General features: G+C 37.1%; 1 protein-coding gene across 5 annotated transcripts in view; it reads right to left on the bottom strand.

Annotated features, from left to right (window-relative positions):
• Nucleotides 1-17,664, bottom strand: part of RAP1A (RAP1A, member of RAS oncogene family) — a 119,332-nt gene that overhangs the window by 9,934 nt on the left and 91,734 nt on the right. For all 5 annotated transcript variants that reach the window (XM_070745607.1, XM_070745610.1, XM_070745609.1 and 2 more), the window contains 4 exons: nt 14,388-14,456; nt 12,702-12,758; nt 11,744-11,884; nt 1,360-1,503 (listed from right to left, as the gene is read on the bottom strand). In XM_070745607.1, the coding sequence (XP_070601708.1) occupies nt 1,360-1,503; nt 11,744-11,884; nt 12,702-12,758; nt 14,388-14,456 (411 nt within the window). The remainder of the gene's footprint in view (nt 1-1,359; nt 1,504-11,743; nt 11,885-12,701; nt 12,759-14,387; nt 14,457-17,664) is intronic.

Here is a 17,664-nt window from a genome sequence, read left to right as displayed (position 1 = left end):
ATAATAATGCAATCTTTAGCAGTTCCACAGTCTTGGCAGAGTCCAAAGAATATTAATGGTCAGTACAGAGACTTGACTAGTCTTTTCAAAAAAGAAAAATAAAACAGAGCAAGAGATGGAAAAGAGAACAGCAACAAGAAAAATAAAGGAGTACATATTTTCATCTTCAAAATAAATGCAGACAAGCACATTAAAAACTTCATTCACTAAATAAGACTGTCTATTTAATTTATTACTGCATATACTAAGCTTAGTAACCAATAGGCAATTCATGTTCTCCTGGGATACCTTGTTAACTTTTGGAGTGCTTTTTGGATATCCTAAATCTTGTATTTCTAGTCTTATGAAGACACATTACTACGAATCTTGCATAATATGATAGTTTCCAGTTGTACTGGATTACAACTTCATTATTACAGCCAGCATGGCAACTTAAAAAAAGCTGTCCCATATATCTTATGATTCAGGCATTTATTTAATATCTTGCTGTTCCTGTTGTGAAGATACACTCAACTTTAAGGATCTTGTGGGTCCTCCTCGATGTGACACCATTGCTAGACAGTATGTTTATCATATTTAGCTGAGTGAATCCAGGCTATAGCAATCTCAAAGTTGGATTACTACAAATTTCCTCTAGCAGGATGGTTATTAACAAAGGATGAAAAACCATAGTTGGGCCAGAACTATGCTAAAAAGCAAGGGTGTGCCATATATCTTAAAACTATTTTTAAAAATGATAAAACTATGCTCATGAATGTCCATGATGTGGATAGGCGTGTTAAATTATTAATTTGCTATTTAGAGCCAATGGAGTTGGGTGGCATTATAAACGTGTTACCTAATTTTTGTGTGTGTACAGGTCTATTTATATTAATTTGTTCATTCACAATCTAAGTCAAAGAATATTAAAAATACAGTACTGTATATCATTTAATATATACATATGTAACAATACATACATATATGAAAGGAAGAAATCCTGTAAAATTAACCATTTATTGAAGGTACCAAATAATTTCTATCAGTACTGTAAAGCTATAAATAAAAAACCCTAATGCTACTGCCTTCAAAATACCTGTTTTATCTTGTTAATGAAATAATATAATTTATTATCACAGATGCATTAGAAAAGAAAACATTAAGAGGCAGCAATATATGCTTGGATGGGGCAATTCTTACTTTTACTTTTAATTAATTTAATTTTAATTAATTGAGAGTGATTATGTGAAACTGGCACATTAAAGGGAGAATTTTTGAGAAATTCTACTGGCAAATGCAATAGAACTATACACATAGAAAATATATTCATGTTTACAAGCCAGATAATACAATGCCTTCTGAAAAATCAACCAATATTACCTCGTTAACATTGATTTTAGACTTTGCAGATGACTCTAGAAAGGCACAGTTACACCACTGTCTTGCTAAATTCTGTCCCTGTTCTTTGCCAACTACTCGTTCATCTTCCAGATCACATTTATTGCCAACCAGAATCATGGGTACCTGTACAACGAGAAAATAAATGTACATGTAACTGACAATAAAATAAATGCATAAGTTCCTTACTTTGGGTTGGCTCTCCTGTCATGAGAAAGTAAGCATATCTTTGAACTTTTTAAAAGTTCATACCTTCTATTTAATAGTTGTCAAAACAATTTATAATTATCAGGGCAATGTAATCAGGATAATATCAAAAGATAAAAAGGTTTTGTTTGCTTATTTCCTTGCTGGTGTTTAATGCACAATCCCATCTTTAGTTTACTAGATCTACTTCATTTAATTTCTCAGGAATACAGGGTTTTGTGTTTGTTCAGCTACACATTATTATTACTATTATAAGCTTTCCTCCCACCACCCCAAGTTGGGTGAAGGTGAAAAATTCAATTAAAACAAAAAAGATAGATAGACAGAGAGACAGACAAGACCCTCAGTTTTAATATTGATTGAATTGAGATATAACATCCCAAAGGAGTTTGTGAAGTTTGGTAGTACACTAATTGAGGTGCTGAACTTGTGACAAGGATATTCTAGTTCCCTCTCAACCAATCAAATGATTGGGGCTAATAATGCTGTCTCAGAAATTTACCTCACAGAATTGTTGTTGTGGGCATAAAATTAAAAGACTGCTATGAGCTCACAAGGAAATAATTAGGTAGATAGTAATACGTATATTACTCTTTCCCCGAGAAAGATTATATAATGGGTGGATATCTCTAGCTATTTTTTTTTGCGATTCTCTAATAGAATTATCATTATTGACAAGTTATGTTTGCAGAAACAAAATTAATACATTAAAATGCATTCATATTAATTATTTCCATCAACAGAGATCTTTTGTTTGACCACTTCCATCAACAGAGATCTGTTTGACCACTTCCTGAGCAAAGATTTAAAGGAAAATCTTACACAAGCAAATAATGCATTTTAAAAGAAAGCACTGAAAACTGACCAATCAAAATTAAGCTATTTTGGAGGCTGCAAAATTGAAAACTCGGTTCTGAAAATATTAATTACAGTAAGCAATCTACAAATGCCCATTAGTTTAAAAAAGTGAAACAAATATTGCTTTCCCCCCTTCGTCCAAAATATCCCACAGACATACAATGCAGTACACAATAGATTGAATTTTGCAAAAACATTGTGAATTTCTGAGTCTGTCAGAGTCCAGAACTCGAGCCTTGATGTTCTGATTTTACATTCTATTTCAAATTGAATTTACTTGGAACGCAAACTGAAAATTGAATTATTATTATTTTGTTTTAATTAGATTACATTTGTATTCTCTGCAGTTCAAACATTAAAAGATTTATAAATCCCAATGAGTTCATGAAAAGTGGAGAATCTTTCACATCAGTTTAGAACTTCAACCCCCAGTTTCATAAACCATTCATATATTTGAACAGTAGACACTGAGTTTCCCTTAATAAAGAACCTGACAAATTATGGATGTTTGAGGTGGGAAATTACAAAGGATTACTTTCTTCCATATTATTTCCTACAGTTTGATGAGAATGCAATATTTAAAATGTACAATACCCTAAACTTTTATTTACTCTAGAAAAGGATGGCACTTCATAAAGAACTGGGAGCTGAGGTAAAAAGCTAAAAGATTTTACAAAATAAATTATTTCCAATGTTTGGCATGAGCCCAGACAATTTAAAGATCATGAACAAAAATGTAAATAATGATGATTTTTCTACTTGCTAGCAATTTTGTATTTCCTAGCAATTCTATAAAATGAACATCTAACGGAGTTGTTTTCTCCACTATATTCAGAAGCAAATACAAAAAATACTGTCACTAAATTTTTTTTGTGACAGCCAACATACAGTATATGACTATTATAATTAAAACCTGACCCACAGAATGAGATAATGGAAAGAAAAAAGGAGATTACTCTATAAATATTGGTTCATTTTCAAGCCTGGCTATACTGGACAGGATATGGGAAAATCCATGCTTATCTATGGAGAATGATAATGGACTTTCCAACTCTGTGTGACTATCAGATATAGAGATAATTTCCACACATTGGCAAAATTTGCTTTTTTGTAGGAGACAGATAAGTAAGTGATGAACATGAATAGGACCTGTGGCTCAGTAAGTTTTTTATGCTTTGTGAAAATCCATCATTTTAGCTTGCATACATGTGCTTCAAATTACAACCTAATAATAAATATTGAACAGGTTATGAATTTAAGTAAAGTCTGAACATTGTGATGCTACATATTCTCAACTACTCCACACTGATAGTATTTAACTTACTTCAAGCTGACTATTAACTTATTGTTTTGAAAATGTAATATTCCAAATAGAAGAGAAAGCATTTTGATTAAAATAAATTATACTATATTTTAAAGTCATTCATGTTCTTTGGCAATGCCATCCACAATAGTAGAAATGAGAACATTTTAGCATATTAAAGCCTGAAAAGTAATGTGTTAGCAAAAAAGGAAAATCAGAAACAAGCAGAATTATGGAACTAGTGTCCAATCTAATTAATTTGATGTATCATCTGATAAATGTCTCACTTTATGGGTGGAAACAGCTTTACAAGCTATAGGACTTTGACTTAAATGCTTAGAACATGCTTAGAAAAGAATTGGGTTTCAAAGGCTCTCTAAGAAAAATAATCCCTATTTTAAGGAAGATTAGTTTTACAAGTATTTTTTATATATCTATTTAAACCAGAATGGGTATTAAAAGCTTACAGAAAAAAAAATAAAACAATAATTGGTATAACATTACAAAAGCAGAAATGCAGAACTAAAATCCCTCTACTCATGTATTTTAGTAGGTTATTATTCAACAATATCAATTTAAATACAGTATTTTCTTATTTTAAAATTAATTAATTAATTTATTTATTAGATTTATATGCCGCCCCTCTCCGAACACTCGGAGCGGCTCATAACAAGAAACAGTACAAATACAATACATTAAAACAATCTTCAGCCTTATCCCATCTAATTTCTTAGACAGAGACTGGAATATGTTATACAGTTCCACTTGTCCATTTTGACTTCCCGACTCTGACAGAGAAGATTTGAAACTTCACTCATTCATTAATTTTATTCATTTCCGTACATGGAAGTGTATAATTATATTCATAAGAACAAAATTATGGTTCCATTTCAAGCAAATGAAAGTTAGATCCCCCATTTCTCATTTGTGGTTTAACCCTGGAATGCCTGGGAAATACCAGATTATATCAATATTATCACATTAATGGTAAAATGTATTGCCAAAATAATGGATATTTTGTGTAATAGATATTTCTAGGATGAACTATTAAATTCTTGATACTTTTCTTATTAAATTTTATTTCTATTTGCAATGGAACTATGTAGTCTTCAGTTTCAGCAGCAGCTTTAGTTATTCCAATTTTGGGGAAATGGAAAAATAAATAGTATTCTAGCTTTAGGCACACTAATAGAAGCACAACGTTGAACAAAGTGGGCATTTAATCCAATCTAGAAGGGCTGTTCATAATGGAGTGCTATTACCAATTCATAATACTGTATACCATATTTTTCAGACTATAAAACGCTGTGGACTGTAAGATGCACCTAGCTTTTGGGGAGGAAAAGAAGAAAAATAATCTGCCTCTGCCTCCCAGTATCCATCTGGTCAGTTCCCTGCTGCCACCTGTTTACTACAACCCATTTGCCACAGCAGCAGCCCGTTCATCATGACCCATTCGCTACCATGGCCCATTCATTGCCGCAGCCCATTCTCCATTGCTGCTGTGGCCTGTTCAACACCAATGCCACCTCTTCACCACTGCAGCCCCTTCGCCACCATTGCCCATCCAGGAACAGCTGATTGACACCACACCAACTCTCCTCTTCCCACTACAATATTTGCTGTATAAGACACACAAACATTTCACCCACTATTTTTTTTTGGGGGGGGGGATGAGTCTTATAGTCATATGGTAGCTTTCAACACTTAGAATGCCAAATAACTGAGCATGCATTCCAAACCATATTAACCTGGATTATATAGTGAACAGTAATGATTGTAATACAATGCCTGTTCAACAGCTGTGTGTTAGAGAAGTGTACTGTACAATATATTCACATGCACACCTTGTTATCACTGCTTGTTATCACTCCTTATTCCCTTTAGTCGATAAAATTATAAATATCAATTCAGCTCCAAGAGACATGCAGGGAGATGCTTATATTATAAAACAAATATACAGTAATCCCTCGCTACTTCACAATTCATCTTACACGGATTTGCTATTACACGGGTTTTCAAAGGGGGCTTAAATCCATTGAAAATTTTAAATCCATTAAAAATTCATAAAATTCTTCTACAGTACTACTGTACTCTATTAAAGAAACTGGTAGGATATCACATGTAGTTCCAGCTGAGAAACATTATAGAATGACTGTTTAATGCAAAGAGTGGGTTTTAAAAGTCCAAATACTCATTAAATACATAAAAAATATCTTTCCTCTACTTCACGGAAATTCATTTTTCACGGGTGGTCTTGGAACGCATCTCCTGCGAAAAACGAGGGATCACTGTAGTAATGTTTTTCCCCTGTCTATAGTAAGAATTGGCAATATGTCAACGCTTCTACCAAGGCTTAATTGCAATAAGTAAGTAGTTTACCATAAAGAGAAAAGAAAGAAGGTTGGTCATTTTGGTTGGAAAATGAGTTAATTAACATACAAACTCACATCACTAGGCTATGAATGGAACAGTAGCAAATGTTTTCAAATGTGACTGGAAATAGCTGAAATACTGAAGGATGCAGCACCAAACTAAATAATAGAAACTTTACTTCTGAACATAGAATTTTGTACAATTTAACAAATGTTAAACATTACTTTTCTCCAACTTTCTTTCCCCACGATCCAAAAGACTGGATGCTTTTTATCAGAATAACAACTTCCATCATAAAACAATGGTTACACTTGAGGAAATAAGGATAGACTTAGATCAATGAAAAAACCTGCAGTAAACACATACATTGTTTTTTGGAATTCTTTAGAACACAAAGTTCATTCCAGATGGAATCTGCCTGTCTTGTGAATTCAGGGAGAGAAGCTATATCATAAGTCCAGTCTCAGTAAAAATGCCATCCTTAAGAACTCTACTTGTGTGCCTTCTCAGGGCCAGTTCTATGTTTTTGGAACAGCCATCCCTATCTTGCTAAGAGACTTACTAAGTTTCTGAAAACCAGGCTTTTTCAGTGGGTCTTTTGAAACAGGTGGAAGATGAAACAACATCCAGAAGGTAAGTATTCTAAGAAGATGGAATTAGAGTAGTTTTGTTCTGTTGGATGTTGTGGGCATAGAGGTGGTGAACTATTAATTTTAATCCTAAAATTAAACACAGACGTGTAAACTGCTCAGATTCTTCTGTCTACAGTAGCATAAAATAAACAAATGAATAAAAGATATAGTAGTAAGCAGTTTTATGAAATATATTTGGTCAATGCCATTTTCTGAATCCTGACATGTCTCTTTGGTAAGCATTTAACAAGTTCAGAATTCTTGATAATTATTATTAATAATCAAAATATACATCAATATTTTTATTTAAGTAGCAGCTTAAGAAGTAATGCAGAAAAACATATGTAGGAAAAAGCACAACTTGGATTTAGCAGTACAGTATATTTAGGAAACAGCACAGGTGGATTCTGGGCAAATTCTGTAGTGGAATAATATAAATGGAATGGGGCAGGGGCGACTGAAAATTTATATTCTACAGTTCAGTGACTGTTGCATCCAAGACTCATTGTATCACAAATAGATGGTTGGAAGTGGTTCCAACTTCTAATTTTATCCCTTATTTTTCTTATTGCCCCCCCTGTAAGGAGAGTTAATTAACTTCAGACCTGGGGAGATGACAGATGAACAGACTGCCTTAGAATCCTACAACATACTTTATCTCTAAAACACTGAGATTTTAGTTCCATCTAGCTGAACTTTTTGCTACTGCAAAGGGGACCATTGTGTCAAGAGGTATCTTATCTTGTTGGCAGTCTTTCCCAATAACAGAACAGAAATTATGCTGCATCCAAAGCCACTTTAACCCAAAGTAGTACCAAAAGTCATGGACTGCTTCCTAAATTGGTTATAAAGCAAATTCAGCAAAAAGGCCAGACAACTGGTATTACATGCATCAAGTATGTGAAGAAAATTCACTTGGAAAGGATTAGACAATTCTTTTGAGAATGAATTAAGACTGCCAGAATCATATGGATTACATCCCAGAGTTCTGAAAGAGCTGGCAGACATGATCTTGGAACCACTGAACATAATCTTTCAAAACTCCTGGAGCACTGGTGAAATACCAGAGGACTGGAAAAGAGCTGATATAGTTCCAGTCTTCAAAAAAGGGAAAAATAGATTCAGGAAACTACAGGTCAGCCTGACATCAATATCTGGGCAAATCCTGGAAACAATAGTCGAGCAGTGGACTTACTTGCATCTAAAAATGAGCAAAGCTATTACTAGAAGCCAACAAGGGTTTGATAAAAACAGATCACGGTGGACAAATATTACAGCTTTTTTTTTTTTTTTACAAAGTGCCTAAATTAATGGTTTGAGAAAATACTGGAGATATAATTTATTTAGGGTTCAGTAATACAATCGACACAGCCTATTTCTTAGTTAGAGAGAAAAATGTGGGATAGACAGCATCACCAACAGATGGATTGCAACTGACTGACTAACTGGACTCAATGTGTAGTACCCAATGTAACTACAGCTACATGGAGGAAATCATGTAGTGGAATAGCCCAAGATTAATCTCAGTACTCTTCAACATCTTCATAAATGATTTAGATGAGGGGATAGATAGAGAACCCATCAAAATTGCAGATAAAACCAAGCTGTGGAGGGGGAATAGCCAACACTTTAGAACAGGGGTCGGGAACCTATGGCTCGCGAGCCAGATATGGCTCTTTTGATGGCCGTATCTGGCTCGCAGACAGGGCTCCTAGCACTGAGCTCCCGCTCGCAGCTGTCCCCTGGCTCCTGCTCGATGCCACGGTTTTCGGCGCTGTCCTGCTGGGCCCCAAAGACGGAAGGCAGGAAGAAGGAGAGCTCCATTCTTCTCGCCTTTTTCCCGCCTTCCGTCTTTGGGGCACAGCAGGACAGCGCCGAAAACCGCGGCATCGAGCAGAAGCCGGGGGACAGCTGCGAGCGGGAGCCCCAGGAGGGAAGTACCGGCAGCGCCCCGCCCAGCTGAAGCTTCACTGGCGTCGGCGGCAAATGTCCTTTGTGGCCCGGTGGGAGGGGGGGGCTGCAGCGGCCGCAGGCAGTCGCAGGGAGATGGCGGCGGCGAGAGGGAGCTCCAGCTGGGCTGGGGGCTCGGGGGGGCCATGAACGCCGCCCGGAGCCAATGGCTTCTTTTGGGCTTACTTGAATTCCTGCTGCTGGTAAGCGCGCGCGGGTGGCCGGGTGGGAAGGGCGAGGCGCGAGGGGGAGGCAAGTGGAGAAGCGGAGAGAGAGAGAAGTGGACCAAAAGAAAGAAAAGGGAAAGAGAAGGAGGGAAAGAGAAATGGAGAGGAAGGAAGGAGGGAGGGAGGGGAGGGGAGGGTGGGAGAGAAGGAAGGAAGAGAAAGGAGGGTAGAAAGAGAGGGAGAGAGAGAAGAGAGAGAAAGGAAGAGGAGAGATAGAAAGGAAGAGAGAGAAAGAAAGAGGGATAGAAAGAGAGAGAGTGAGAGATGCTCAGTGAGCCTTTCTTTGAAGTTGCCTTTCTTTCTTTCTTTCTTTCTCTCTTTCTCTCTTGCTCTTTCATTCTTTTTTCTTTCTCTTGCTTTCTTTCTTTCTCTTTCTTTCTCTCCTTCCTTCCCTCCTTCCATTTCTTTCATTCCCCCTCTCTATTTTTATTTCTCTTTCATTCTTTCTTTCTCTCTTTCTTGCTTTCTTTCTTGCTCTTTTTCTTTCTCTCTTTTACCTTCCCTTCCTCTATTTCTTCTTTTCTTTCTCCTTCCTACCTTCTTCCCTCCCTCCCTTCCTTCAGTCCTTCCTCTCTTACTCTCCCCTTTCATAAGTTTCCTTGCTTCCTTCCTCTGTTCCTGTCCCTTCCCCCTTTCTTTCTTTCTTTCCTTCCTTCCTTCCCTCCCTCCATTTCTTGCTTTCCTTCTCCTTCCTCCCTTGTTTCCTCCCTCATTCCCTTCTTTCACTCCTTCTTCTCTTACTCTCCCCTTTCACACCTTTCCTTGCTTTCTTTGCACCCTTCCTCTGTTCCTGTCCCTTCCCTCTTTCCTTCCTTCCTTCCCACCCTCCGTCCATTCATTCACCCATTCCTCTCTTGATCGCCCCTTTTACCATTCCTTCCTTCCTTCCTTCCGATGTGGGCCTGGGCCAGCAGAGTAGTTTGCTTTTGCACCCCGTCTCGAGCTCCCTTGGTGCCAACCCGGCCCTCCCCACTTCAGAGAGAAGGGGGAGAAAGAGAGAGAGAGAAAGAGAAAGAGAGAGATAAAAAGAGAAAGATAGAGGGAGGGAGAGAAAGGGATAGAAAGAGACAAAGAGAGGGGGAGAGAAAGAGAGAGAGAAAGAAAGAGAGAAAGGGAGATACGTACGGCTCTCGCGGAATTATATTTCAAAATATGTGGCGTTTACGGCTCTCTTAGCCAAAAAGGTTCCTGACCCCTGCTTTAGAAGATAGGCTCTTGATGAACTTGGAACACTGGGCAAGAAAATGCAATTCGGTATTGAGAAAAAGACTTAGACATGGGCAAGAAAAACCAAACACAGAGGTATAAAATAGGAGTACCTAGCTCATCAGTAGTGACTATAACATTAGGTGTCCTAATGGGCAAGTACTTAAGTGCGCTGCAACTGCCAAAAAAAAATTGAACCAATGCAATTCTAGGCTATATCAATAGAGGGATAGTTTCAAGATCATATGAAGTGAGCACACCACTTTATACTGCACTGTAGCACACTACACTGAAATACTGCATCAGTTCTGATCCCATGATAAAAAAGATGCTGAAGCTCTGGAAATAGTGCAGAAAAGATCAACGAAGATGACAAGGGGTCTGGAGGCTAAACCATATGAATGGCTGTGGGAACTATTATGTCTAGTCTAACAAAGAGAAGAATTAAGAGTGACATGATTGCAGCCTTCCCATGTTCAATGAGCTGTTTTAGAAAAGAGGGGGTGTCGATTGATTTTCCAAAGCACCTGAGGGCAGGACAAGAAATAATGGGTGGAAAATTATCACAGACACAGCAAATCTACAAATAAGGAGAAATTAATTAACCATTGGAATGCTATGCCTCCAGAAGTTGTGGGATTTCAACATTAGAAGTTTTTAAGAACAGATTGGATTACTGCTTGTCTGGAATGGTATAAGGCAGTGATGGCAAACCTTTTTGGCACAGAGTGCCCAAACCAGAAGGCATGCATGCCAGAGCTCCAGAAACCCAATGGCCAGTTGGCCAGCGTGCATTTGCAAATGGAAACCCAACAATGTGGCAATGGTGCATGTGCCCACAGAGTGGGGTCTGCACGCTACCTATGGTACATGTGTCAGAGGTTTACCATCACAAGTACAGGGTGTCCTGCTTGAGCAGGGTGTTGGAGTAGAAGACCTCTAAGGTCTTTTTCAATTTTGTTATTCTATGTTCTATAAATTTCATTCTCACCAAATGGAATTCAATTCTATGTCATTAAGCCACATTCTGGAAGAGTCACTTTCTCCAAATTAAGAGTACTGTATAAGAAAAAAAAACTGTATTGCTGTAAGTTATTGAAGGATTATTTACTTTATGTGCAACATTTTAAATTGTTATGCAATTAGGTTTGATAGTACTTTGGATTTTTAAATTTACCAATAATTTCATGCAGTTGTTAAAAAGCCACAAAATAGTTGTAAGGCTAATTAGAAATATTTCTTATTAAGACTGACAAATGCATCACTAGGTTAAAAAAAAGTAATGAAACTGAATAAGTCTTTGAGAACACCAGCAACATAGTTCAGTGGAAGCTGATGCTTTGGGAGGACAGAATGGGTCAACTTGTCTATATCAAAAGATATGCAATGACATGCATATGACATGACTTGAATTTTCGCATTCAAGATGCTGAACATTGGTAACTAATTCTCTACATAAATAAATGAAATGTTCAATCAACTGAGAATGTTATTGCATCACACAAAATATTTAGAACAGTTTTTAGTATCATAGACCCCACACAAAAACAGATGCTGCCTTGTTTAAAAATGCTATGTTTCACAAGACAAAAAGCCTATTTACTTACATCTTCAGTGTCCTTGACCCTTAAGATCTGTTCCCTCAGGTCCTGTAAGTCATTGAATGTGGACTGTGCTGTAATAGAATAAACTAGTGCAAATCCTTGACCATTCTTCATATACAGATCCCTCATTGCGGTAAATTGCTCCTGTAATCAATATAAACAAAGATTTAAAATTTAACTATTCAATAGTGTTAGCTCATGTTAAACCAGAGACAAAGGTGCCATTGTTAATGTTGAAATTTTCACTCTGCTCTTTCAGAGAATCAATGAAGCATGTAATGTAATTTGAAATGTAATTTGAATCTAATTTGAAAATTTAGAAATGAAAATAGTATCCCAAACAATGATGTTCTCTAGTGCTAATTTAGGAGTTATCTTATATTTTGCATACAGTACACGAGTGTGCCTCTATTTTTCCAGTGAAAGACAATTGTATAATATTTCAACTGGACACTTCTTTTGTCTCTCTTATATACACTTCCACAGCACAGCACAATGGCTAGCGCTAGAAAAGTATAGTCAGACCATATGTTATGGGAATACAGTACATGACTTCAGACCAAATCTATTAACTTCTGCTGTAAAGAGCAAAGTAGTATTAAAATACAGGAAGGTCAATATTAATATGGAAATTTAATGCCACGACTCCTGCTTTGCAATTGACATTAATCCTAGCTAATGACCATAACAGGTTGGTCTGGTAAGAGTCCAATAAATTAAGTCATAGTTAAGCAAAGCTAAATTATTCCAGAATTGTGTAAACATTTTAAAAAATATTATAATTCTATGCTTGGAACCCAAGATCATGAAAGTCCAATTTATTTCCTATATACTCCTGAATATATTATAAGCAAAATTAGACCAAGGAAGATAGATCCCTTCGTCTAAACCCAGGATCTCAAGTTCTTGCTTCTGTCTTCAAATGGAAGTATTTCAAAATGTATTACAGATTTGAACTTACCGTCCCTGCTGTATCGAGGATTTCAAGCATACATTGTTGGCAATCTACTTCCACTTGCTAAAAAGCAAAGGAACAAGACACATAACTGAATCATTAAAAATTCAGTGCTTTAGCACACAATTATGTTGAGACACTCCATGATCACAAGTATTTACAAATACACAGATTAATCAGTATAATTTGTTATTCTACAAATTCTCCACTTTGTAGAGTAATTCTACAAAGTAATATTTAGAATAGTAATGTATTTTGCATATCAGTCTAACCATTTTGCTTAGCTATGTTATACTGAGGTTTTGCACAGTACACTATTAGCCATAGCTTCCCAATTAAAAAAGGGTTTTTTTGTTTCATCTTATACTAAGATGAAACAAACAAAGTTATATTATGGTTTAATGCATTGAATGAACACAATCTTTGCCAAACGTCTACAGGTTTGGCAGGAACTAACTCAGACTATTTAATTCAGTAATATCTAATGCTTATAAAACAAAGAAGAGTGTTTTTTTCTAGCTCTACCATAGGTTGCCAATTTGAAATTAAACATATTAAAGCATGTCTTTGACTATTCATATGTCAAGCTTTGGCATACCAGAATACTTAGGCAAATGCACAATAGTACTCATTTATGGAAGTTTTTATTAGACAGTATTGATATGTCTTATAATTATGAGTAAAAATATCTGAAATTAAATTATAAAGGACGTTATCTACCTTGTGGATTTTATAAATGTTATGGCTTGTAATCACAAATTACTGCAATAATGATCATTGGGGAATATAAGTAACATACTTTGTTTAAAAAATCTTTTGTGTAGTTAACTTGTGTTACTTTTACAATAAGTAGAAAATTCATATACTGAAAAAAAAGTTTTCCCCAAATATCTGAACTTTAAATTGAAAAGTTTTATATTAGATGAGAATACTGTATACTAATACTGTAAACATAGATATTTTTTTTTAAAAAAAATCCTCTAAACTTTTATGGTGGAGCCATCTTAAATTTCATCTTCATTTCACATAAACATGATATATTAATATGCTGCAAATGAATACCTTTAATAAATTCTGATTTACTTATTTTATCTGATATTGTAAAACAAGCCTACATTAACTTTAATTTCATTCCATGTAATTGTTGGTATTAATATATGTAGCTTTAACAGGCTTCTTAATAATGAACTCTCCTGGCTTTGGAGACATGGCTGATTATTTCATAAACTTCAAAAATAGAAAAAAAAAAGCAATTCACGCAATACTGTAAAACTATATTGAGCCCTTTCCATTTGCCACTGTCTATCAACAAATCACTGCTAAAACAATTTATCTTATGAGTATAATTTACTCCGCCACCACTTTTGGAGCAAAATATCCATTTTTGTTTGCAGTGAAATGAGATGGTAGAAGAATCAAGGGTTTTTTCTGTGAAGGTCATGATTTCACTTCAGATCATATCTTTATCATTTTACAGTAAAAAAGAAACATAAGTATAGTGTATAGCATAGCATAGTGCAAGCACAGTACAGTATAAAGAAGCAATGATCTACAATCAGAATCTATATTTCAGAGAAACTATTGATCATTGTAAGTTAATTTTATCTCAAATAAGGCATAAAATGTATATCTGTTCATTGATTGAAATAAAGGGTATGATTTGACATAACTTTTGGAAAAGTGGTATTTTACCTTTCTGTAAGAGTCTTCTATTGTGGGGTCATATTTTTCAACAAAAATTCCCTGAACAAACTGCACAGTCTGGAAAAGAAGGAAAGGGGAAACATATCCTTGGTTAGTTGCCTGAAGCCAAAAATCTACAACATACTATTCAAGTAATAATACAGTTTTAAGTTTGGTTATTTGAATCTCTTTTCCATGCTTATAATACATATAATATATATTCAATATTTATAATATATATTTACCTATGTGATTTAGAACAGGTCATTTACTGAAAAATGAGTTTCATCCTTTCATGAATTCAACCAAACATATGAATGGGTTTATTTTTCCAAGCATATATGACACTAGTCCAGTTATAAAGTTTAACTAGTCTGCCAACCAGCTTGAATTCCTTTAGCATATATTACTTTCTCCAATACTGGTTGCTAAACTATTCCAATACTGATCAATTAGACTATTTTCTCTTAATTCAAAAACTTCCATGGACTGGTTGGGAATGATAGTACCGTATTTTTCGGTGAATAAGACACACCTTTTTATCTCAAAAAGGTGCTTTAAAAATTGGGTGTGTCTTATACACCGAATGTTTCCATGCTGCCTGGCAGCCTCCAGCGGGAAGCCTGCGGCTCAGCCCCGGAGATGGGTGGGAGCCTGCCTTTCCATGGCTGGAGCGGCGGCAATGGTGCTTTGGAGCCAGAATAAGCCAGTCCCCCAGGACCGGCCAATTCTGCCATGGATAGGCAGCTGAGGGGAAAAGTCTGGCAGGTCCTGGGGGACAGGCTTGTTCAGGCTCCAGAGCACTGCCACTGCTCCTGCCATGGAAAGACAGCCGAGAGGAAAATAAGCCTTTCCTCCTTGGTTGCCTTTCCATGGCGGGAGAGGCAGCAGTGGTGATCCGGAGCCTGAACAAGCCAGTCGCCAGAACCTGCCACTCCCACCATGGAAAGGCAGCCAAGGGGAAAAGTCTAGCAGGTCCTGGGGAAGGGCTTATTCAGGCTCTAGGGCACCACCGCCCGTGCTCCCGCCATGGAAAGGCAGCCAAGGGGAAAATAAGACTTTTCCCCTCAGCTGCCTTTTCATGGTGGGAGCAGCGGTGGCACTGCCCCGGAGCCTGAATGAGCCCATCCCCCAGGACCTGCCAGAGAAGAAAACAAGGGAACTTTATGCTGCCAGAGAGAAAAGCACAAATCCCGCACCGTTCCAAGCACTTCCAGTCCGAGGCTAACCGTTTTTCTCACCCGAGCAGCCCAACTGAAAAAGTAGATTGTTGTGGGAACAGAAAGATGCAGATAGATAAGAATAGATAAAGGCAGGGGGAATAAGGTATGTTCCCAGTTTATAACTTTCTGGTAATTCTTGTGGCTTCTTAAAGCCTTCTCTGTTGAGGAAAACAGGAGTTTAGCTGAATCTTTAGTGCTCTAAAATGGGGGTCTGCAACCTTGGCAACTTTAAGACTTGTGGACTTCAAAGGTGGCTGAGGAACTCTGGGAGTTGTATTTTAAAAGTTGCCAAGGTTGGAGATCCCTGCTCTAGAAACACTGCTTTTAGGAGTATGTCAGGTTTATCATAATTACCATATATTTCCATGCACTTCATTTGTGAAAATTGGAGTAGCCAAGAGAGTGACCTTTGAAAACCTCATCGTATAGTAGTAATATTAAGGCAACCTCAGCAGGGAACTGTAATTGTAAATGATTCTATCACTAGCCATTGTCCTCGTTTGTTTTGTTTTGTTTGTTTGTTTGTTTGAGTTAGGGATTAGGAGTGCAAGAGTCTTCAAATCTGGCAAGTTTAAGGCTTGTGGACTTCAATTCCCATTTCTGAGCTAGCATGACTGGTGGAGGAATTCTGGGAGTTGAAGTCCACAAGTCTTGAAGCTGTCAAGCTTGAATTTTGTAAAAAGTGTACATGGTTTTAAAAAGTATACATGGTTGTAAAAAGTATTCTGCTACAATATAATACTACGCCATTTGGTTCAGAATACAGTAATACCTTGTCTTACGAACCTAATTGGTTTCAGGGGGAGGTTCGTAAGACGAAAAGTTCGTAAGACGAAACATTGTTTCCCATAGGAAACAATGTAAAATCTATTAATCTGTGCAACGAAAAAAGAAACGCAAAAACCGCCGCCGCCCGGCTGTCACCTTTTGAAACAGCCTGGGGTGCTTCCCAGCGTCCTCCTGAACCCGAACGCCAAACCCGAACTTCCGGGTTCGGTGTTTGGGAGGCCGCCGAGAAGCCCCCCGGCTGTTTTAAAAGGCGACAGCCTGGCGGTGGGGTTTCCCAGCGGCCTCCCGAACACCGAATCCGGAGGTTCGGCAAAAGTTCGGGTTCGGGAGGCCGCTGGGAAGCCCCGCTGCCACCTTTTAAAACAGCCGGGGGGCTTCTCGGCGATGGCGGCGGGTTTGTAAGAAGAAAAAAGTTTGTAAGAAGAGGCAAAAATTTTCTGAACCCCGGGTTCGTATCTCGGGTTGTTCGTAAGATGAGGGGTTCGTATCATGAGGTACCACTGTACTTTTTTCCTTGTTTCCTCCCTCTAAAATCTAGGTGCGTCTTATACACCAAAAATACAGTAGTTGATATCCAATGTCCAAAGTTATCTTGTGACTTGTTCATAGATTAATTTCATAGAGCATTTCCATATTTCTCTATAAGTACAATCTCTCTCCCCCTTTGCCCACCTCTCTCTCTTACACACACACAGAGAAATAGCTCTAGTAATAAAGGACACATATTCTGAATGTACTTCATAGGAATAAGATATATGCTGACAGAGAAATATGGTTCAATATGGATGTACTGTCATTCTAACTAAGTGCCCATGTATTCTCTCTCTCTTTTAACTTGACCTTCATCCATTGTGGATGTTCTAATTTATTAACCAGGTGGTTTGTTACATCCAAAGCAAATAGTCTGAGCTAAGCCAGGTATGAGTCATAGGAATTCATTGTATGTATGTACGTACCTACACACAGAGAGACACACATAGACACACACACAAGATAATGTTAAAGATGTGAGGCATCAGAATCAAGAAACTATGTTGACCATCATAGCTCACATTAAAAGATAAACCTGAATTAGGGCAAAATATATACACAGACAGACAGACAGACAGACAGAGAATTGTCCTAAAAATGAGAGTTCCGGGGTGTATTTATAAATGAAGAGACAACAGCCATTGTGATCTCTGGAACATTTAAAATTTATTAAAAACTACTAAAATTAACCAAGTTTTTGTTAGTCCTATACTAACATCGTCAGAGTGTTAAAATCCCCATTG

This window comes from Erythrolamprus reginae, chromosome 3 (assembly GCF_031021105.1).
Source record: "Erythrolamprus reginae isolate rEryReg1 chromosome 3, rEryReg1.hap1, whole genome shotgun sequence".
Classification (NCBI taxonomy): Eukaryota; Metazoa; Chordata; class Lepidosauria; order Squamata; family Dipsadidae; genus Erythrolamprus; species Erythrolamprus reginae.
This window is presented reverse-complemented; position numbering and strand designations above follow the sequence as displayed.